The sequence below is a fragment of the Arvicanthis niloticus genome, chromosome 5 (genome assembly GCF_011762505.2).
Source record: "Arvicanthis niloticus isolate mArvNil1 chromosome 5, mArvNil1.pat.X, whole genome shotgun sequence".
NCBI lineage: Eukaryota > Metazoa > Chordata > Mammalia > Rodentia > Muridae > Arvicanthis > Arvicanthis niloticus.
Window position 1 is genome coordinate 97,848,652 of NC_047662.1, and position 22,992 is coordinate 97,871,643.

General features: G+C 46.1%; 1 protein-coding gene across 1 annotated transcript; it reads right to left on the reverse strand.

The window, feature by feature from the left end:
• Positions 1-16: 16 nt before the first annotated feature.
• On the reverse strand, positions 17-20,548 carry Anp32b (acidic nuclear phosphoprotein 32 family member B). The gene is made up of 7 exons (XM_034503964.2): positions 20,080-20,548; positions 11,250-11,399; positions 8,806-8,928; positions 4,173-4,401; positions 2,412-2,536; positions 1,164-1,233; positions 17-454 (listed from the first exon to the last, which is right to left on the reverse strand). The coding sequence occupies exons 1-7, from the start codon at positions 20,131-20,133 to the stop codon at positions 387-389; spliced, it is 819 nt and encodes a 272-aa protein (XP_034359855.1). The 5' UTR covers positions 20,134-20,548; the 3' UTR covers positions 17-386.
• Positions 20,549-22,992: the final 2,444 nt, after the last annotated feature.

A 22,992-nucleotide genomic window follows, 5' to 3' on the forward strand; every position in this document is an offset into this window, starting at 1 on the left:
CATGAGAAAACAGACCCAAAATGTTAAGATTTTATTTACAAAGCTTTTCCTTGTTGTACAGAAAGTAAAAATGTTGTTACAATCGCAGTGTAACTGGCAGCCAGGACGGTCAACTCACCAATCACAGCTGTCACGATACAGCAAGAGTCTTACACGAAAACCTAACAACGTTTACAATTTTGTTGGGGCGAAGTCCCCAGGCTTGGTGGTGGATTACCAAGGGGCTAAACGGAGGAAGGCGGAATGTCGCGGGAACTATTCTTTGGCTCTTTGGGTGGGGGTGTCCTGGGGCTTGTATCACAGCTACCTTTGTAAAACAGCTACCAAATCCATGAGCAGTCCAACCAACACTCAACAGTTCTGTTTCTTGCAGGTTGTTTTGGGTCTTAATCATCCTCTCCTTCGTCATCTGTTTCTCGCTTTCTCTTTTCACCTTTCCCACTTTCTTCCTCCTCTGCAGTAAAAACAAACTGGCCGTGAGAGCATGGAAAGGACTGTGCTCAACACCACTAATGAGGGAGGGAATGGCTGTTTGCTGGTTAGCAAAGAAAGCCACAACACACAGGTCAGTCACCAAATACATAGGACACCAAGGCCAGCAGGCAAAAGGCATGGCAGCACCTCACTGGCGCAGCTAATGAACTGAGGTTTTTAATACATAGCAACAACTCTGCTTAACCAGCCTGTTTTTATGCCATATCCTTCACAAGTGAACCTTATGCAAACCACTTAAAAAACTCCAGGAATCCCATTTCTTCACTTTTAAAGACAGATGATAGGAATGACACAGGAAGTTATTCTGAGAGATAAACAAGATACTACCACAAGCCTTAGCATATAAGACATGGGCACTGTCAAACTGCTCCCAATAAAGAAGGTTTCTACATGGGCCTAGTGTTCTATGCCTGTTGTACTCAGATCTGGATCATTAGTACCCAGAAGATCAGAGTGGCCAAGGGCACTTCATATGCTCAGTGTGACCTAAGTCTAACAGAGACATAAATCTCAGAACTCTGGAAGGGAAGGCAGGAACACTGAGTTTAAGACAAGCCCAGCAACACAGTAAGATCCTACGTCAAAAAAGCAAAACCAAACCATATCTACCTTGAGAGCACTTCCATCTAACTTTAAATGAGAACCAAAGACAGACACATCACACCCACCTTCATCATCATCTTCATCCTCATCCTCTTCATCTTCATCAACTTCTCCATCGTGTCCAAATTCTTCTTCCTAAACAAGAGAATAGCATAACATTATTAGGGTTCTGCTAAAACACATGGGCTGGCAAGATGGTTCAACCAGTAAAGATGGCTTCAAACCCTGGCAAGCTAAAATCACTGGAAGCCAGAGATGAAGGGGGAATCAAAAGAGACTAACTCACAAAAGTCGCCCTCCTATGTCCCCATGTAGGCTGTGTCACAAATATGAACACACCCGCACAAACAAAACCAGATGTCAAGTCTCACACCTGTAATCCTAGCAATCGGATATGGAGGACAGGAGGATCAGGGACTCAAAGCTAACCTGGGTTATATAAGCCCCCAATCACCAATTCCTCATAGTAAAAAATAAAAATGCAAAGAAGAATATATTTCCCAGTATTTACAGCAGAACACTAGGGAGAAAGCTGTTATCTTACATACTTTCCTGCACAGAAATGCTGGCTGAACTTCTTTAATGATAAAGAGAGAAAAGGGAAGTGCCAGAGGGATCCAGTCAAGAGCCTTGCAACACTCTTCCAAAAGATTGCTAGCACCCACCTGGTGGCTCCCAACCACCTGTAACTCCAGCCCGAGGGAACCCAATACTCTTCTGACTTCAATGACCACCAGACATGCACGTGGTGTGTATGTGTGTTTATAAATGCACACACATATGCACACACAGACAAAATAAAAATAAACCTTTAAAGAAGTGGGTAGCCCAAGAACAGAATACTTGCAAAGCTCTGGCTTAAAAAAGAAAGGAAAATTGAACACCTGTTTTTACCACCTTACATTTCAGGATTGGTTTGGACAGATTTCTCCCTTTAGTCAGATAGTTTTAATGTAGTGTGCAGATGTAACCCAGGACAGTCTAGTTTAGCCTAGGCTAGTCCTGAGGTGATGATCTTCCCTGCTTATAGGTGTGCACTCTTTTTCTGACACAAAACTTAGCTGCTCTCTCAAGGTAGGAATACATTAACTGTGAAGCACAACTTAGCAGTTCTCAGTACTTTGAATACACCCCCTTCTTTGGTAATGTGAAAGGCAACTCAGAGATGAGTGTTTAATCCAGGTAGCACTCACTCAGTAGTCATATCCCTTATTTCTAGAAGACAAAAGCTGCCACCATTAGCCCTTGCCTGCCTTTCTAACCCTTGCCCATCTTTGCCTTTACACCAACAGGGAAGAAACAGTTGTATTCACCTCCCCACTGACTTCATCTTCATCATCTTCCCCCTCTACATCCTCATCTTCATCTTCATCCTCTTCATCTTCATCCTCTTCTTCCTCACCATCCTCATCTTCTTCTTCCTCTTCATCCTCTCCTTCTAAAAACAGTCCAAAAAAGAAATTACTAAGGATGAGCATAACTAATCCCAGCACGTGGGAAGCAGAGGCAGGCAGATCTCATTGAGTTCAAGGCCAGCCATTCTACAGAATGAGTTCTAGGACAGCCAAGGTTATAGAGGAACCCTAAAAAACTGGAAGGGAGGGAGGGAGTGAAGGTAAGGACAAATAACCTTGATGACATATAGGGTCCTTCCTACCTACAAATGTGAGAGAGCCCAAAGTTGACCTACAACAAGCTGGTCACCTCCACAAACAGAAGAGACTCACAGCTCATCTTTTCTACCAGTCCTTAATTCCAAGAGAGCATCTACCCTAAAAACCAAGAAGCTTCAAATACTATATCCTCCTTCTTACTGATGAAATCTGTCTCAAGTTCACACAGGAGGCTTTCCACTTATGCCACGCCTGAAAGTTCCAATACTTTTTTTTTAAAAAAAGGGAAGCCTGGTGTGATGGCATAAGCTACCTGAGACACTGTCTTAACTCCTGCCCCTCCAAATAAAAATGGCAAACTGTGGTGGGTTTGAATGTAAGTGGCTCCCATAGGTCCATATGGAGTGGCACTAATAGAGAATGTGGCATTGTTGGAAGAAGTGTCACTGGGAACAGGCACTGAGGTCTCAGAAGCTCAAGCCAGGCTTCATGGTTCTCAGTCTTTTTCTGCTGCTTTTTCTCTCAGCTCCTTCTCCAGCACCATGTCTGCCTGCACGCCGTGTTTTCTATCATGCTAAAGGACTAAACCAGCCCCAATTATATGTTCTCCTTTGTAAGAGTTGCCATGGTCACGGTGTCTCCTCACATCAGTAAAACCCTAAGCAAGACAACATCCAACAGTGTTTTTCCTTCTTTGCTTTCTTGGCTATTGCTATCTTGTATGTTCTAGAAAGTGGTAAGAGTAAAGGCATGGAAGCTGGTTGGTGGTGGTGCACACCTCTATCTCAGCACTTGGGAGGCAGAGGCAGGTGGAATTCTGGGTTCAAGGCCAGCCTGGTTTACGGAGTGAGATCCAGGAATGATAGGGTTACACAGAGAAACCCTGTCTCAAAAATCAAAACAAAAAAGATTAGCTTTCAATTTCAAAGACTTTACCCAGACTCAACCAAAACTAAAAAGACACCTAAGCATACGAAAAATCCTGATTAATAAGAGCAGCCCAACTTGTGAACCTGACTACATCTTTGGGGTGCGGAGGTTAAAAGTGTGCCACTACACACACTTGAAAAACATTTTCCCATGAATTCCATGTTATACTCAAGATCACACTTTTATAAATTAAAAAACAAAGCCCAATTTTAGACTGTATCTTAAAGTTAATAGGTCAGGCACTGAGCTTGGAAGATAGAAGGCAGAGCTGGGAGACAAGGAAATAATGAACTCTTTAAGCACATCAAGGATTCCAGTGGCTTGTGTGGAGGAGCCACTGACCAAATTGATATATAAAAAAACCCATCTGCTAATGAAGCCATTTTATTTTAGGGTTAAACACCCCAGAATATATAAACATGTGCACCCCCCCCCCACAATCACCCATGCACACACAAAGACACTGAGCAGAGCACCCCTGGGGACTGTGGAAGAACAGAAGTCAGGTCATAGGATACCCAGTCTACCCACCTTCGTCTTCTTCCTCTTTGTCCACACCATCCACCTCTCCGTCTGAGTCAGGGGCTTCCTCTACACTATCCACCTCCACATCGGAGTCAGGTGCTTCCTGGTCCTCTCGGTCATAGCCATCCAGATAGGACAGCTGGGGCAGGAGCCTGAAGACAGTCTCTCGGTAATCACTCCGGTTAGTGACCTCACAGCCGAACAGATCCAGGCTTTTCAGACAATCCAACCTTTTCTAAAGTGAAGAACCAAAAAACACGATTCCTAAATAAAAGGAACATGCCACCAAACCATTTTCAAGAGGCAAAACTCTAGGCTTCCCACTGATTAGCTACCTAGTCATCCCCGTACACAGGAAAACCTTGCAGAACAGTTTTGTGTTGCCAACTTCCCCTCCTGCTCTGGCTCTCCCCTCAAGAACAGCCTTTTCTTGGTAGCTAGCACTAGTTTAAGTGTGATCTAGCTGAGATGTACACAGAGCCCGCCCATGAAAATGGAATGAGACCTGGCATGAAGTGGGGGGTGGGGGCAGGGGGAGGAGAAGGGTATAGAGCTTAGATTTCAGGAACAGAGAAACCCCACACTCTTGTCTTTAAGATCTCTAGAAGAGGTTAATATTACCAGACTTCTCTAGAGGAAACTGAAAGGCCTTATTATGTACACACCCTGCTACCTTCTAGAATAGTGTGGAGAGCCTAGAGTGTACCCCCATCTTCTAATAGTTCTAAAATCAAGATAAAGTTTGGTGCTCTCTAAACGCTATAATCAAAACCCATCAATATGGGGGCAGGGATGTAGCTCATTTGATAGAGTGCTTGCACAGAGCCATGGCTCTGATCCCCAACACCCTATCACAAGTGGCAGTGCAGGCCCCAGTATGCAGGAGACTAGATCAAAGTCAGTCATGGTCAGCTACATGAGACCCCCTCACTCAAAAAGCTCTAACAAACCCAACACTAACACTTCATCTGCAAAGTCACTTCCACATTCACATGACCCAGAAGAAATAGGTACATAACAAAACTGTGTTCAGGACCAAGGGCGCCCCTGTAATTCTTTGCTTTGAAAGTTGGTTTTAAAATTCCAGAATGTGACAGCAACCAGTGCCCAGCCTAACTAGTTCATTAGCTATTTTTGTTTTTAATACTCCCTGAGATCCTCCTCCTGCTTTTGCCTCTCAAGCACTGGGAGTAAAGACACACACCACCATGCCCAGCTAAAATAAAGTCTTACTGTCATACACCATTCATCTGGCCATCTATCACACACAGCTCCTTTTAGACTGTACCGACAGCAGCTGTGATATAGACTAGGGCCCACAGTGCTTCATGTTTTTAATCAGCTGACCCTTCAGGGAAAGGGCAGCTGGCCTTTACAGAAGTTTTTTCATCCCTTGATCAGGGAAAGGGTCACTAGTTTTATTCTCAGAGTAGAACATAGAGGGAGGGCCCAGCAGCAGATTACAGGCAGATATCATAACCACCCAAAGACATAATGTACAATCATAAAAGCACCTGTTCATCAAACAATGTGCTTTCAATGTCGAGGTCCCTGAAGTCTCAAGGCAGGCAGGCCAGACCAAGCCCTGTCAATTCTAGGGGTGGCTGACTTTCCAGCAGGCAACTTTCAGATTAGGTTTCCTACTGGGCATGCCCTGACCTTAGAAACCCAGGTTTGATTTCTTGCCAAAGAGGAAAAAAATGCTGTACTACCACCCCAAATAATCAGCGCAGGTTATTTACTAGCTTTCTGTTTGGAGACAGATCCTTTCTTTGCTGCCTAGGTAGCCTGGAACTGGTGAACCCACCCCATCTCAAGATCTATTAAATAAATGTAGGCAGCTTCCTATTCTAACGTGTTTCTCCTCTTCCACCTTTTCCTGAAGTGTATGTCTCACCGTGCAGCCTTTGTAGGCTGCCCTTTGACTCGGTTCTCTGGCTGTGGCCCTTAAGGAAGCTGGCAGGACAGCATACACCACCATCTCTACATTGACTAAAAACTGTTTACCTAATGGACTGGGGCATTGCTTAACTACTGTAGAGGGCCATCGAGGCTGTCCCAGTTCTGAGCTGTGGAAACTTTACATGTTTGCTTACTTCTTGACAAAGCACCATTATCAAAATAATTTGAATATGCCAAACAATATGGTAGGAAACAAAGTAAAACAAATTGACAACAACAAATCCCACATAACTACAGTACTCTGCAATTGTTTTAAAGTACTAAAGTTGAACTTACAGGCCAACAGGCTCAGAATACAAACTGTACCGGATCCCAATGTAATGTGCAAACACTGCTGAAAACTTAACAACTGTACCATGCTGGAAACTTGACCTAAGCTCATAGGCTAGCCATAATAAACATTAAACATTTTATTAACAATAATTTTGCTTGCCTTCTTAGAATTTAGAAGGGCTTTGGGGGATGGTTTGGATGGCCCAGGTCTCTTAAAAAAGGTGTCCCAGGAAGTTTGAACTGCTGCCTTCTTTGTCTCTCGTTAATGTCCCTGTAGCAAGCAGAGGCATTCACAATCATTGCATTGACTGTCAAGACTGGGCTCAAGGCAGTGTTCACAATGTGTGGTGATGAGGATGAAGATGGTGTTTTCCCCACTCTAAACGTTCAGAAGTCAACACTGGGCCCAGTCTCCCCCTTCACCATCCCTACAGGTTTTCTTTATTCCAAGTGAGAACCAAAAAGCCAACCTAGCTTGGGCTTTTCTTTTTCAAGACAGGTTTTTTCTATGTATCCCTGGCGGTCTTGGAACTGGCTCTCTACACCAGGCTGACCTTGAACACAAAAGATTCTCTGCCTCCCAAGTGCTGAGCTTGCAGGTGTGGGCCATCACTCTGGGCTCAGGCTTTACTAAGCAGATGTGTATGGAGCATGGTAACTCTGCCACATGGTGTCAGTGTCACCCAAGCCATAGCTTCTTCAATGTAAAACAAGGACTGTACTATTTCTACCCACTTCGTAGGGACTTTTCCAACAACTACTACAGGAACTATGTACACCTGCTACAGTGGTACAAGCATACAACAAAAATTACTTCTCCTTCACTGTCTTGAGACTCTAATCTGTTAAGAGTATAGATCAGAACACTCAAGCAACAGCGCCTGTACAATATGCATCTGTGCTCACTTCAGTGCTAGAACACTGACCTGGCTTCCCAGAGGATTCAGGACTCCAAGAGAACCAGGAGCAGCTGGTTATCCAACAAGAAAAGCTCCTCTGTGGTCCTGTTTAACATACCCACACACCTGTGTAGGGGATATTATTCTTCAGCTTGGAGTAGCCCAGAATTAAGATAACTTCCACCAAGCAGCAAAAAGAGGCTTGGCACAGACCAAGGTGAGGTATGACTATTCCTACGTGAATTCCATTTTACTGAAATTTAGGTATGGATTCAATTTACATGTGCAAACACATCCCAACGGCAACAAAAAATTAAGTGAATTTGAACTTGATCATAGTATTAATTCCAAACAATTATTTAAGCTCTCTAAACTCAGTTTCCTCTCTAAATAGGACAGCCATTCTCTATTCTCTGGGCTACAAGCCTACAATGAACAAATATTAAATGTCCTAGATATAGCAGATTGCAATGCATATATCTATATAATAAACTGAGGGAGAGTGAGCATGTGGTGATGTACATCAGGAAAAATCTGCATAACAAAGGTAAGAGACAGGTTCGATGCTACAACAATGGGGGCTCAAACACAAAAATATACATAAAGGAACTCAGCAAAAAGATTATAACTGCTTCAACATGTTCAACTGTTGAAGGGATATGGGGAGACCATTTACTTTAATTCTACCAGGACAGGACATCATCACTGAAAGAAACTAAAATCTTCTTCTTGAGCATCACCAGAGGAGTTTGGCTTTTTTTGTTGTTTTGTTTGCTTGACAGGGTTTGTATAATTTAGGCCAAGGCTAGTCTCAAACTTGCTACTTCTGGTGAATGACCTTGAACTTTTGATCCTCCAGGGATTATAGGCATGTGCCAAACTGTGATTTATGGAACCCAGGGCTTCATGCATTCTGAGCAAGCATTCTGCCAACAGAGCATTCTTCTAGTGAGGTAGAGCCCTTTATTTCCATCTTCTACAACACCAGCTGTCTAACACACCAGTTCTGCCTTTGGGGCTGGCTCTCTCCTGCATTAACCCTGCCTCTAGAACCCCCACATCGCTGAGCTCCCACTGCAACAGTTTCCCAATTTACAAAACAAAATAATCTACTTCTAGACTGTCCTCTAAGCACTTAAGTAAGGCAAGGAATAAAGTCCTCTCTGTTCAGGTTGATTAAGGCCATATACCACACTTAGAACCCCAAAAGGCACTTAAAACTTGATCTCTTTAATTTACCTACAGTGAGACTGAGGAAGGTGTTCCTACTAGGAAAAATTAGCAGACATGCTTAAAGCTAAGATAATCATGTTTAAAATTTTCCGTGCATGACACCAGTTTCAGTAAGGAGAGCAAAGCCTCAGGAATACATTGACTTTAAAAACCACTCTATAGAGAGTAGAAGGCCAGCACTTTTCCAGCTAACTATTCTTCTCAATCATTTCTCCCACTGGAAATATGACAATGAGATGACAATAACCCACTCTAAACTCCAGACCACTCACCAATGGCTCCAAGGTACTGATATCTTTCAGTTTATTTCCACTTAGGTTCAGATGTGTGAGGCTTGGAAGTTCTTCTGCTAGTCTGTCCAGACCTCCGAAGATTTTATTTTCACTGAGCTCGAGCTAACAGAAACACAGAGAATCACTTACTACTGAATTGAAATAAAAAAAAACAAATTCTTCTAACAAAAGCAAACAGTAGTAGCAAAACTCTACAAGAGCTAGTGAAGCTGTAAGTTTACTCCCCAATACACAAGTCTAAACACCCCCAAAAGCAAAGAAAACATCAAATAGGGAAACCAAACAAACAGCACTGGCTTCATGAATAAAGTCTTTAGCATGCCATAAAATACTTTGATTCAGAAGCAATGGCTACAATTTTAGAATGCTAGCCTAGGAGGGCAGATGAGAGATGGCTCTATAAATAAAGGCACGCCACAAGCCTGGCAACCAGTCTCCAGGAGAATGGAATCCCAAGTTGTTCTTTGACAGCCATGAGTGCTGTGGTTTTACCCCACCCACCATAAGTAAATCTTAAAAAGAAAGCAAACAAAAACCCGGCAGGTCTATAATTAATAAAGATCCAAGCACTGGGTCTCGTGATTTTTAAGAAACTACCTTTCTATGTTTAGACCATGTAGCTAGAATATCACATCTTTCTACAAGAAAAGACAGTAAAGCAATACACCAAAGCATTTACCAGCATAGAACTTTAAAACCATTATATACCAAAGATCTTTTAGTGCTTGTTTCTTATGAAGAGCCTGCACTCTGAGGTAGGAAGAACATACAGTCCTCAGCAGCTGTGCAAATACTCAGTCTGCCTTTTAAGTATGGTCACCTTCTCATTAGCCCTGAGTGGTCAGTGTTTAAAATTTTCAGAAAAAGCCCAGTATGGTGCAAGGTTGCAACCTCAGCATTTGGGAGGCTAAAGCAGGACTGTGTTCCAGTTCAGCCTAGTTGCAGTGAGACCTTGTCTCAAAGAATCTAACATTTGATAAAGATTCATCAATACAGCTACTGTGGGTGCTTAATCTCATTGTGGACTTGATGTATCTAGAATTAGCTAGAGATACACTGTTGTGTCTAAGTGTTTCCAAAGACGGCTGAGGGAAGACCACTCTCTCTTTTAACTGCTCACTGCAGTCACTCCATCCACCACGCCAGGTGTACACCTGTCTCCATCAAAACTCCCCACTGGGAAAGACGGCAACTGCCCAAATGAACTCCTGTTCATTTATCAGGACGGTAAGAAAAAAACAACTTATGGACCGAATGTACACAAAACAGTTGCTAAAATCTTTCTATGGGTCCTGGATGACCCCTATCAATTTTTCCAGCATCACTGATGTCACCTACATATGACTTCTTACATTTCTATGTGTATGAGTGTTTTGTCTACAGGATGTCTGTGTACCATGCATGTCTGGTGCCCACAGAGCTAAGAATCGTGAAACGTCAAGAGCCACTAACACTAACCTCCTAACACTACACTACCCAGAGTTCTGAGAGTGGCTTTAGGAAAACTGCTGTTCCTTTCTGGGCCTATGGCTATACCTTATCAGTGCACAGGAGCAAAGTTTTTCCCATCTCTTTGACAAATACAGAGACAAGAGAAGCCCTTTCTTAAGTATTCTGCCCTTTTTGGGAGTAACTAGAGGGCAAGGCAGGGTGTCTACGGGGAAGGTAAACCATCAACATTGGGTCAATATCAGACAGAAATGTAGGTTTGATTTTTCGGGTTTTTCTTTTGAGGGGCGGCGGTGGCTGGGGGAGGCAGCTCTGTCTAATGGGACCCCACAGTCCTTCACATGTTTCTGCCTAAAATTTGGATTACAGGCAGATACCACTAGATCTGACCTGCAGCAGACTTTCTAGTCAATCACAACACATTTCAAACTAGTTATTAAGAATTACACGACAGGGCTAGAGATGGCTCAGCAGTCAAGAGCACTTGCTGTCCTTGTAGAAGATGGGATTTTTACTACCCATGGGGGCAGCTGTAAGCTGCCTGTAACTTCACCCCCATATCTGATGCCTTTGGAGGGCACCACATGCACACATACTCCAGTCACACAGTCTTCACTTTCCTTTTCATCAGCAAATTAAAGCACAGAAAGTGAGAGCCTCTTGTGTCTCCTGAACCAGAGCCAAAGCACAAAATATAGCTAACAAAGTAAAGCTTCTGACAATGAACCAATTATTTAATAAAGCAACGATTCCCATAAGGCATTATTTACAAAGCATTGTTACAACATTGCAGGTCAAGTGTAAGCATTAGTGATGAAAACGAAGCTGAGCCACCTTAGAAAGAAAGATAGTCCCCAAATCTCAAGTGTCACGGACCACTAAAACACATGTGTTTACACCACACAGACAAAAACCACACATTTCTCCTTCTTAAGGATTCTCTTTTTAAAAAAAATTAAAGAATAAATGCTTACCTTTTTCAATTTAGGTAGCTTCGGGAGGTCTGAAACTGAAAACAAGCCTACATTTATTAAACTGAGGAACTCCAGGTTCACAAATTCATCTGTTAACCCCTCAATCTTTCCATCAATTGCTTTGCAATTGTCCAAGACAAGTTCTCGAACCTGTGGGTACAAACAAAAACAAGAATAAGCTTTAAAAACTGTAACAGGAAACAACAAAAGCAAAAAACTCTTAAATACATACAATCCTGTAAAACTTCCAAATTTGAGAACAGCATTTATGAAAGAGAAGGGTCAGCTACAAATAAAGCATGATTCGTCTTGCAGTAGCAGTATGGTATTAAGACCCAAAAGATCGCTGTTAGTTCATATAAAAAAAATGTACACACGGGGGCAGGTCGCATATATTCCATATCCCACTAAGAGGCACCATAGTTCTCAGAATGTAAATGAACCTATGTCCCTGTTCTTTCTATGGCTGTGCCAGAGTGAAGAAACCCTTTCATGCTTTCTTTCTCTCTTTAGGCCCAGGAAGGTCATGGACACAGGGAGATGGACACTTCTGCCATGAAAGTCTCCAAGGCACTTGAGCACTTGCACAAGGAGCCTGGTAACTGATCTTACCACAACTCAAACTTTCAATAAAGTCGCCTGTCATTTTTGTTTGTTTTGTTTTTTGAGACAGGGTCTCTCTATAAAGTCCTGGGTTCCCTAGAACTCACTATGTGGACCAGGCTGGCCCCAAACTCAAACTTCGACCTGCCTTTCTCTGCCTCTTAAGTGCTGGAATTAAAGGTATGCATCATGCCTGGCTTTTCCTTTTTCATTTTCAAAGGAAAAAAAAAAATCACAAATCCTGGTAAGGATTTTTACACCTGCACACACTTCCAGTTTCAGATCTTTCCTCTGCCTTTACTATACTTAGCAGCTCTGGCTGATCTAGAACTTGAGATGTAGATGTCTGTCTTCTCTGAGTTGGGATCTGACTGCCTCTGCCTTCTGAGTGCTGGCATGGCACACACACGCGCGCACACACGCACACCACCATACCCAGCTAAGATGATTTTCATTTCTCGTGTAATGATAAAATTAAAATGTCATAAGATATGACACTAATATGTCCAAAACAGGTGGGGAGGAATTAAGAGCATGCCACACTGCCTCCCAGATTGGGATAAAAATTTTAATCCTTGATACTTCTTTCATTTGCTAAGATTCCAGTTTAACTACTGTGAGGGGTGATGAGAAACTTCCATTGTGGGTGCAAGGGGACAAAATCCTATGGCAGCTCCATCACTGGGCAGATTCAGGGGCATTCTAAAATTAAAGCCAACATTGCTGCTATACAAAAAAACAAAAACAAACAAACAAACAAAAAACCTATCATGGCAAGCAGCACAGGACACTCAAATATGGGCTAAAATGCATTTGCTAAGGCAAATAGCAAAATGGAGATCATAAACAAGAAACTGAGCAAAGGCCGAAGTGGTTAACAACATTCAGGCCCGAGTCTGGCGTTGAGAAGTTTTAGGTTCTGGTTTAGAGAAATGGACACCTACAAGGCAATAAGGAACAGCATTTTGAGGAGAAACAATGAATACCAAGGAGGCAGAGCTGGAGACACAGACCCACAGTTTCAATGGGGTCTGGATTCAGGCCTGTGTCTGTGAGTCATCAAGGAAGAGGAAGTGGCAGGAACCTCATGTGCCTAGAAAAAGTATCAGGATGGAACTTGGGGCAATAAAGAAAGACAGGTGAGGTGCCCAAAGCTAAAAACACTTAATGGGCTGCAATTGACACTGAACTTCTTGGTGAAGGTGCACCCTACCTACCATGATGAGCACCAGTGTGGGCTATGTTCCAAATGAAGGACAAAAAGTTCAAGAAACTGTGGTGGTTTGAATAGGAATGCTTCCCATAAACTCGTGTCTTTGAATGCCTGGCCCAAGGGAGTAGCACTATTAATGAGAAGCCTTGTTAGAGTAGGTGTAGCCTTGTTGTAAGATGGTGTCATTGGGGGTGGGGCAGGGAAGAAGTAGTTGAGGGCTCAGATGCTCAAGCCTGGCCATGGCCAGTGTTTTAATCACTACCTGCTGCCTACGAAACCCCTCAGCTCCTTCTTCAGCACCAAGTCTGCCTGCATGCCATCATGCTTCTCTCCATGAATATCAATAGTAGACCAAACCTCTGTATTGTAAGCCAGACCCTTTTAAATCTTTCCTTTGTAAGAGTTGCCCCGGTCATGGTGTCCCCTCCCAACAACAGAACCCTAGCTAAGACTTTTGAGTTTAAACATGGCTAAGAAAAGACAGGACCCCGACTTCCAGAAATGCCCAGATGAGTCTTTTGGAGTTGCCACATCAGGCCAAGCCTTAGCGTTGCACTCAGAAAAAGGTCACAAGTGCCACTGGCTAGCTACCTTCAAGTCTGTCAAGTTCTCAACAAAGCCTGTGCTGGTGCTACAGGCCAGCTTTTCAGGAAGCCGAGGCAGTAGAACCACAGCTTCCAGATCATCGCAGAAAGAGGCATTAAGGCATGGCAGTAATCTTAGAACATAGGTAGAGGTGTGGGGTAAGCCTAAGTTTGAGATCAACCTTGATGGCATAGAAATTCTAGGTAAGCCTCAGTTCATAAAAGTCTTCAAGAAAACAAAACAATATATGCCTGGGGAGATGGCTCAGTTTAAAAGCACTTGCTGCTCTTGAGTTCAGCCTCCAGTATCCACATCAGGTAGCTTACAATTGCCTGCAATTCCTGCTCCAGGGGATCTGACATCCTCTTTAGGCCTTTGCAGGCACCTTAATACATGTGGCAGGCATACAGACATACACAAATCCAAGTCAAGAGAAAGCTGACCCCCAACCTGCACATCTATGTATGCAAACTAGAGAGCTCTGAAGCCCAAGGTGCAGCAAGGTAACCTGCTCAAAATTTACTCTCACCATTGGTCATTTTCCAGTGGAACTTGCTTTTTTTCTCAAATGTGAACAAAGTAAATGTTCAAGAACTAAAACCAAACAGCACAGTGCCTCAGGCTTGACATGCTATCGCTCTGCATGTGAAGGCAGCAGACTTGAGTTCAGGGACATCCCCAGCTAGAGTGATGCCTGCCTGGGCTATGGAACACTTGCTGTTTAATTATTACTTCATTTTAAGGACACTCTCACTGTGCAGCCCCACTGGCCTGGAACTCAAGAGACCCACCTGCCGCTGTCGCTCCCAGTACTGTGATTAAAGGTGTGCTCCACCAGCTTTCCTTTAACTCTTGCACTGGGTTTTCTAGTTATGAATAATGCCAAATATTCGGTACTTTTGCACTTAAGTTTTCCTTCCACTCCAACCCTTTCTTAGTTCCATTCCCTTCTCTCTTCATTTCCTTCACTGGGAAATAACCAACTTTACCTATGGTCAGGGCTGGCAATCTTCCTCAATTACATACTTGTCTTAGGAGAAGGGAAAGGCACAGAAAAAAATACAATTTTGAGTTTTAGTGGTTTGAGTACAAAGACTCCCACAGGCTCGCGTATTTGAATGCTTGGTCACCAGAGTGACCACTACTTGAGGATTAAGAGGTGGGCCCTTGTCGGAGGAGATTGGCTTTGAGATTTCCAAAGTCCATCAACCACCCTCTGTCTACACCACTATCTTCACATGGCAATCCTTCTACCCAGTGCTGGTATTACAGCCCTGCAACACACACAAAAGGCCAGTTTCCAATCCTTTTAGTTAGAAAAGTATCAAGTAACTAGTGTTATCGCCATGCCTTCTTGTCTCTGCAGTGTACTAAGTAAAACTTATTTGATGAAAGAAACTGCCCTACACTAAATACCCAAAGCAGACTCACAAAGAAGACATTAATATTCCCCCAGTTGTCCTCTGATTCCCAAGAACTTAGTGGGACACACATTATTTCTTAATTTCAAAAATGAATTCAAGGGCTCGGGGTCTGAGCTGAGTGGCTTGCTAACCCAGCATGTTGGGAGCCATGGGTTCAATACCAAAGTCACAATAAAATGACAAGGCTAGCCAGTTATGATGGCACATACCTTTAACCCTAGTACTTGAGAGGCAGAGCCAGGAGGATCTCTAGTTAGCCGAGTGAGTTCGAGGACAGCCAGGGCTAAAAGGAAGGAAGAAAAGAAACCCTGTCTTGAAAAACAAAACAAGGGCTGGGAAAGGAGCTCAGTCAGTGAAGGGCTGGTTCACTATGCTAAGACCCCCATAGTGCTGACCTCTGACCCCAGAATTTGGAAAGGGAAAGGATATGGGAAGCTAAAGGTCATCTCCAGCTACAAAATGAGATTAAGTTGGGGATCACAGCAACTTCCAGGGCAGCCAGGACAACAGACAGGGCTTAGCAGCAGAAATGCTTGCTGCCAAACCGGACTATCTGAGACCCATGTGGAGGAGAGAACTAACTCCCAAGTTGTCTTCTGATTTCCACTTGTACACATGCATATGAAGAGTTAATATCCAAAGATAAATAACCACAAGCACATTAGGCTCATATAGTAGCAGGCCTTCAATGTGTTCAGGTGGCAGAAAACTTGAGAAGTCACTCCTCCCCAGAAGAGGAAAATGCCTGTGCCCTAAGGGTGGATAAAAGGAACAATATGGAAAGCAATTTGATATAAAATATTAAGTAACAGATAACTGGGGCTCTTCTTTAAGGCAATCAGCTCACACATTTATAACATGATCCAAGTAAAAATAAGAAATTAAACAATTTATAGACCAACACCAAAATGCAGACAAAAGGTTTATATTGTGTATGTATCTTTATAAACCTTTTTTTTTGCTTGTCTCCATCTACTTTTCTTTAAAGATGTATTATTGTACAAAAGAAAACAACCCCAATTAGTTGCTATGCAACCAATTAGAATATCCCATAGAGCTTAGAATTATATCACACTAAACAACAGGTATCTAAAGTTGTGGTGGGGGCCACAACAGGATAACAGCAACAAGACAGCTCAGGTCTATTTCTCCCAGAGAACTGGGTGGAAAGACAAACTAATGAGTAGTGTGTAAGCACACAGCATATCAAGGTGGGGGAGGGCAGAAGAACTAAAAAAAAAAAAAAAAAAAAAAAAACCAACAACAACAACAACAAAAAAACCACTCTAATAAGAAACTATGGTTGCCGTGGTGGCGCACGCCTTTAATCCCAGCACTTGGGAGGCAGAGGCAGGCGAATTTCTGAGTTCGAGGCCAACCTGGTCTACAGAGTGATTTCCAGAATAGCCAGGGCTACACGGAGAAACCCTGTCTCGAAACAACCAAAAACTACTTGGTTACTTGGTTTCCTGAAGACAGCTGGCTTGAGGCTAGCTGTCAGTGGCTGCAGGGTAAGAAGGGCAGACAGAGCAGAAGTCTGTGTATGAAATGGGTACCTGAGAATCTCACATCAGATGTTACTGTGTGCCAACAATTTTTTGTGGCATACATAATATGCTCAAATTTATTCTCAATGAACCCCCCAGGTGTCCTTGGAGCCAAAGACTCAACCCAGGGCCTCAAGCTTACTAGGCAAGTGCTCTATCCCCAACCCCTGAAAACCCTTAATACACAATTTCATTCCTATGTTGGAGGGTGGCAATCTGGGGAATGAACCAATGGCCTCATACACTACTGAGTCAGGTCTACCATCGAGACATCCCCATTCAGTATATGGTATTTTCCACAAAATAAAAGTTACTAGAGAACAAGACTGGAAGGTTATTGACAGAACATATGCCCTTGGTTCAATCTCCAGCACCTCCAAAATTCTATTCTTGCCCATAAAAATCTTTCAGATGGTATTTACTTTTGCTTTTTTGGTGCAATGTCATTTTTTGCCATTTCCCCCAGTGAAAACACACTGCTGCAAGAGCTGGTTTGGACTTTGAAAAAATTGAATTAAGTATTTTAAAAGCTTCCTCTAAGGAAAAGAGCACACCCATGTTCATCAGTAACAGAGGTGCAGCATATGAACCTGAGTGTTATCTTGCGTACTTAGGAAAGAGCTGACCACCAGATGGTATAAAAGTAATGTTGCCAGGTTGTGTCCAAGACCTAGAACAAGAACACCACGGCACACACAACCTGCTTAGTTTCAGGCACCAATGTGTATTTAAATATCAAACCTCCACTCTTTCTCTTCTGATTTATATCTCAGTCAACTTTAACAGTACATTCAACTGGAGACTGAGATCTTTCCAGTACCAACAAGTCTGTAGGATCCCAAGGGTCAACCTATCTATCAATTAAGTGCCAAAGGTTTCTGAAGTCTGTTCTAGGGCATTACAGTATACAAAGAGCTGAGTGTTCTGTTTTTGAGGCAAGGACACACTGCAGGACCCAGCTGGCTGGCCTCATATTCATATTGACTGACATCTGGCCGCCTCTGCCTCCCGAGCACTGGATCAGAGCACCAGCACACTCAAGAAAGATGAGTTCATTTAGAAGACACCATCTTGGTTGAACTTCTCATTTGCCTTATGACAACCACATGCAAACGGAAGACACCCAAACTGGGTGTGATGTGATGATGGTACCAGTACTCAGGAGAATAAGACAGGAGGAGGATAGCAAGTCAGAGGAGACTACTTACTGCTTCAAAGACCATGTCTAAAAAAAAAAAAAAAAAAAAAAAACCACCAAAAATATCTACAGCAATTTTTCCTTCAAACCCTTCAATTTTAGGTCTAAGTTTTTCTAAATAAGAATCTATCAATGGTCTGGTTCCCTCTAAGTAACTTGCCTTCCATACCCCCATAAATCTTGGTGGCTATCTCAAAAAGACACTTTCCCAAGGCACCTCTAACTTGCCAAGGTATATAAAAAAAAAAAAAAAAAGGTAGTGTGCCCTCCGCACCCCCTAAGTCTGAAGCCCAGGGGGGCAGGGGATATTGTTTACACAGGTTTCTCAGGCCCTGACATACCGCAAGCTGAAAACACAGAAAATCAGCGGTTCAAGAGACCAAGGGTAGCCGGGCGGTGGTGGCGCACACCTTTAATCCCAGCACTCGGCAGGCAGAGGCAGGCGGATTTCTGAGTTCGAGGCCAGCCTGGTCTACAGAGTGAGTTCCAGGACAACCAGGGCTACAGAGAAACCCTGTCTCAAAAAAGCCAACAAAACAAAACCAAAACAACAAAAAATAGATCAAGGGTGTCCAGTGCTTTATTCATCAACCACTTGTTGCTTGTGGGCGCTTTAAAGGTGTAGTCCCTAATTCACTTCTAATTCCAAGGCTCTGGCCTTACTTTGTCAAGAAGGTTTAAGACGAAAATGGGTACTTTACGTAAATCTAGTTACTTCATACTCTATTGATTTTTTGCGGCTGACTGGAGTGAAAAGCTCAACGATGCACTCATCTTTTCAAGTTAAAGGGAGAAGCTGGCTCAACAACTCAATTTCCCAGCACGTGGTGGGCACAAAATGTCTGACGGAGGGATGGAAGGGACACGTGCCGGTGAAATGCTCAGGGCCCCGGGAACCGGGACACCACCCAATCAGTCCTCAGGGACCGCCCCACACTTCGGCGGTGCGGACCTCCAGGCCTGTGGCAGGAACACAAAGCCTCGGGCACGCCAGGCGCACCGAGGCAGGCAGGCCATCTCTCCACAAGTTCCCAACTTGTTAGCCACGGTCACCTGCGTGCGCCAGCCCAGGCCGCGGGCCGCCAGCCCCACGCGACATCGTGGGCCCAGAGTCCTGCCCACACGCGCCGCGGCGCACGAGGGGCGGCGTCGGGCCCGCGGCCTGCGCGCGGTCGGCCGCAGAGGCCGCGCGGAGCACGTGCGGGGCCCAGGCCGCCCCAGCGCCGCGTCGGCCACCGTTGCCCTTTTAAGAAGGGGGAGGGCGCCCGCGAGGGGACGAGGCGGCGGCGGCGGCGGTGGCCGAGTGCCGCGCTTCCAGTGCGCGCGGAGCCCAGCCCGCGGGGCGGGGGCAGCCCGGGGACCGACAGGCAGCGCGAGGGCGGCCGGCTCACCCGGCGGAGGAAGACGGCGCCCGCCAACATGGCGCTGTGGCGCGCCCCGGCTGGCGCGCGGAGCCGCCGGCCGCCCACACCGAGGGGCCGGCCTCCCTCTCGGGCAAGGCCCCGGGCGGCGGCGGCGGCGGCGGCGGGGGAGGGCGAAGCCACCGCGGTGACGGGGCCAGGCCGACCCAGGAAGCCCGCGTGGGCAAGGCCGAGGGCGAAGGCGAGCCGGGCAAAGGAGGGGCAAAGTTGTATTTTTAGGCTTGAAAAATGGCGGGAAGCGCATCCTTTTTTCAAACTTGGCCTCGGGAGGGGCGGCGGTTGCGCCACCTCCGCCGCCAGGCCCGCCCCTCCCCCGTTCCGCGCCAGGCCGCGCCCGAGGGGGGCTCCGCGCCCCTCAGGGACCCGAACCCCCTTCGCAGCGCGGCCCGCGAGGCCCTGCCGGCCGCGGGGTGCATGGAACCTGGCCCGGCCCCGCGGCGGGCCTGGCGGCGCGGCTCCTCCGCAGGCCCGGCCTCCGCCCGGCCGCGCATCCCGGGAGGCTGCAAACATGGCTCCCAGCGTTACACAACCCCCGCGCCCGCCCTCGCCGCCGGCCACACGCACAAGCGCTCCCTCCGGGAGAGGACCGAGCGGGCAAGCGGCTCAAAGTTTGCTTTTCCACCCGCCGTCCTCCCCGTGGCCACGGGGGCCCGCGGGCGCCAAAGAGTTAATGCCCGCGCGCTCGCTCCCCCCTCCGCGCCTTCCGCCCGCCTTCCCTGTCCCCGTCCGAGCTGCGAGCAGCTTCTTCCCCGCTCCGCGGCCGGAGCCCGGTGGCCCGCAGGTGGCCACCATTACTTGCAAGTCATCGGGGGCGCGGGCGCCCGAGGGGTTCTGCTTACAGCTGCCGGGGTCCGGTTCCTCAGCTCCAGGTGGATCCTCCTCTTCATGTCCATGTTCCCCTCGTCCCCCCTCTCCAAACTTAACTTTCCGCGGCGGGGGCGGAGGGGGGAGAGGCGACCCGGCCTGCGCGGCGAGGGCCGTCGGAAGGAGGCGGCAGGAGGAGGCGGCGTGGTCCCGGGCGCCGTGCGGTCGTGCGGGCGAGCGGAGCCCCCGGAGCCAAGTTACTCGCGGGAGCGGAGAGAAACCATGGAGGGAAAAGGGGGCTGGAGCGCGGCGCTGGCCTCACTACCGCCGCCCCCGGCCAAGGCCCCGCACTGCGCTTAAACCGGCGACGCGACGCGGCGGCTGCTCGGCTCCACTCGGCCCTGCGCGGCGCCGCTCGGCTCGGGAGCCCGGGCTGCAGCGCGGACTGGAGAGGCGCACGGAGGGCGGGGCGGGACCCGCCTTAAGCTCAGCCGGGACTGCGGCACCGCCTCCCGGGCCGCGCGCGCCTTCTGGCCCTCGGGTCGCACGTGGGCTGGCTGATGTAAGACCTTCCGGTGCCGGGACCCCCGCCCCCCACCCGTGCTGGCCTGTACGTCTATGGGCAGGCTTTGCCTCGCGCCTTCCGGGCTCTCCCGGACCCAATTTCGCCTGAGCTTTTAGACGCCCTCAGAGGCTGTGGCTTTGGGGTTCACCCTGCCCCCCCCAGTTTGAGGTCCGACCTCGCGGCCTTTAGGTCCAGTGATGTTAAAAGAGCTTTCGAGGACTCTCGTGAGCCTGTGCTCGCTGCCCTATCGTGTTGTACGGCGTAGTACCGGCGAGGGCAGCTCCAACCGCTTGCCCCAGCCACGCCGCATCTGAGCATCCCCAGTTCAGGAGACTTTCCCCTCGCCGCTTGTTTTAAAAAATAATAAAAAAAAAAAAATCAATATACTTTAAAACTTTATCAGTACGTAAACTACAAACTAACCAAGGAGACACACAACAATTATACGTAAACACTGTTTTTAAACATGTGAGCTACTAGAAAAGGAAACCATTAGTAATTTTAATGAAGCCTCAGTCCCCACCCTCTGACTTTTATCTCTTAGGGCACCCGTGAAAGATGTGTACATTCTTGGTTTCCATTAAGGTGAATCCTGGGCTAGCAGCCTTAGTCAAAGTCTAATTTTAAGGGTCCCTGGATTTAAAGCACACAATGTTGTGTTAAATCAGGAGCCTACTTCCTTCTGATATTAACTAGAGGCACCAAGATTGACCGGAGAAAAACGTGATTCTAGGTATTACCCTAAGATTTTATGGAAGAAGCCTCTCCCTATCCCATTTTGCCTTAGAGGCCGAAACTTTTACATGGACTATATATCAGATTCAGAAATAACAATTCAAGAGAAAAGAAAATGTGTAGGTTATGAGGGAAGGTGAATTCTTATAAGTGTAGATTCATTCATGACTCCTGTGGTAGTCCGGAAGGCCAAGACAGGAGAATGTGGGGAAAGGAAAGGAGTGGTGTGCTCCTTGTCACAAAAGATCTCTAACTATAACGTGATAGGGCTTCCCTGAGCTTTGCAAAAAGCTTTTGCAAAAACAAAAATCTACTGAGACACTTCCATAAACAATCACTGAGCGTTGGCTTTTAAGGGTTTGCTTTGTTAGGTCCCATTTAAGTTTCAGACAACCCTATGAAGTTGGTGATAACTTAATTGAAAAAATGAGGAATTAAGGCTTAATCACCACCAGTAGCCCCAACAAAGTTAAGCTTTATAAGTCTGATCCAAAACTGCCATACTTTTGCTCCACCCTGGTCTAGAGTGAGTCACCGTTGGGGACTCTTACTTTGGTACACTAGATGGCTAACAGTTGAGAACTCGATGAGAACAGGTAGCCCACAGGTGTTGTCATGTGCTCCTGGTGGCAGGTATGGTCTATGTGAGAGAAGAGTAACCTGGTAACTCCCAAGGAGGGTGGGATTGATCCTAGCTAGTATGTTGAGACTGTTATCTCTTGAAGGCAAAATCTGTGGTAGAAAAGACTCTTCCCATGGTAAACAGTCCACAGGATGAATGTGTATTTAATAAGATTAAGCTACAGAGAAATTAATAAACACAGTCACAGCGTGCACCAAATAGAAAAGGATGTAAGAGAGTCAAAGGAAGAGTGACTACAGACAGGGCACTGTGCCTTCCTGCACAGCCGGTGCTGGCATGCACCTCTGAACAAAGAGCATGTGTCCCAGTGACACGCTTCTTTGTCAGGGGCTTCACTGCCAGAGGCATAAATAACACAGGCAGCACAGGGTGTGTCTCATTGCCCTGCCAACGTCTACAGGACACTCAGTCCAAGGGCCTCAAGGGTCTGTTGTCACAGGGTCCGGTGTTAAATATTGCTGTGCTTAACGTGAATGGCTCTGTGTGAGGAAAAGGGACAGTATGCAGTCATATCCATCCTGCAGTTGTCCATGAATTCATGGTGTGAGCTATAGGTGGAAGAAAATGAGGGATAGTGAGAACATTCTGGTCTGTTAGGGGCAGCTGTGCAAGTGGGTTTCCTCCCACTTCCATCCGTGCTAATGCCCACACATAGTAATGCTAACAGTGTCAGGCTGGGCCACTTCTTAAAACCACATGTACATCAGAATGTATGTGAATTCCAGCAAACTCTAAAATGCCAGACAGCAATACTGAGACGTGGTAACGTTTTGGACGTGTTCCTCACTTTAGATTGGCAGATGACCCAAGCCTTCCACAAACTCTGTGGGAGAAAACACCACCATTCAGGATTTAAAAACAAAAACAAAAAAAAATTACTCTTTAGGGCTGGCAAGAGGACCAAAATGGTGGAAGGCAAGACTTGATTCCCCACAGATTGTTCTCTGGCCTCCAGACACATGTCTGGTGCACCCACGTGCACTCAAACTCTCTCTCTCACACACA

Coding starts and splice junctions, on each gene's coding strand:
- Anp32b (XM_034503964.2), bottom strand. CDS start 20,133: ATGGACATGAAGAGGAGGATCCACCTGGAGCTGAGGAACCGGACCCCG. Junction 8,929..11,249: donor AGCTACCTAAATTGAAAAAG/GTAAGCATTTAT, acceptor TGTTTCTGTTAG/CTCGAGCTCAGTGAAAATAA. Junction 4,402..8,805: donor TCAGTACCTTGGAGCCATTG/GTGAGTGGTCTG, acceptor TCTTCACTTTAG/AAAAGGTTGGATTGTCTGAA.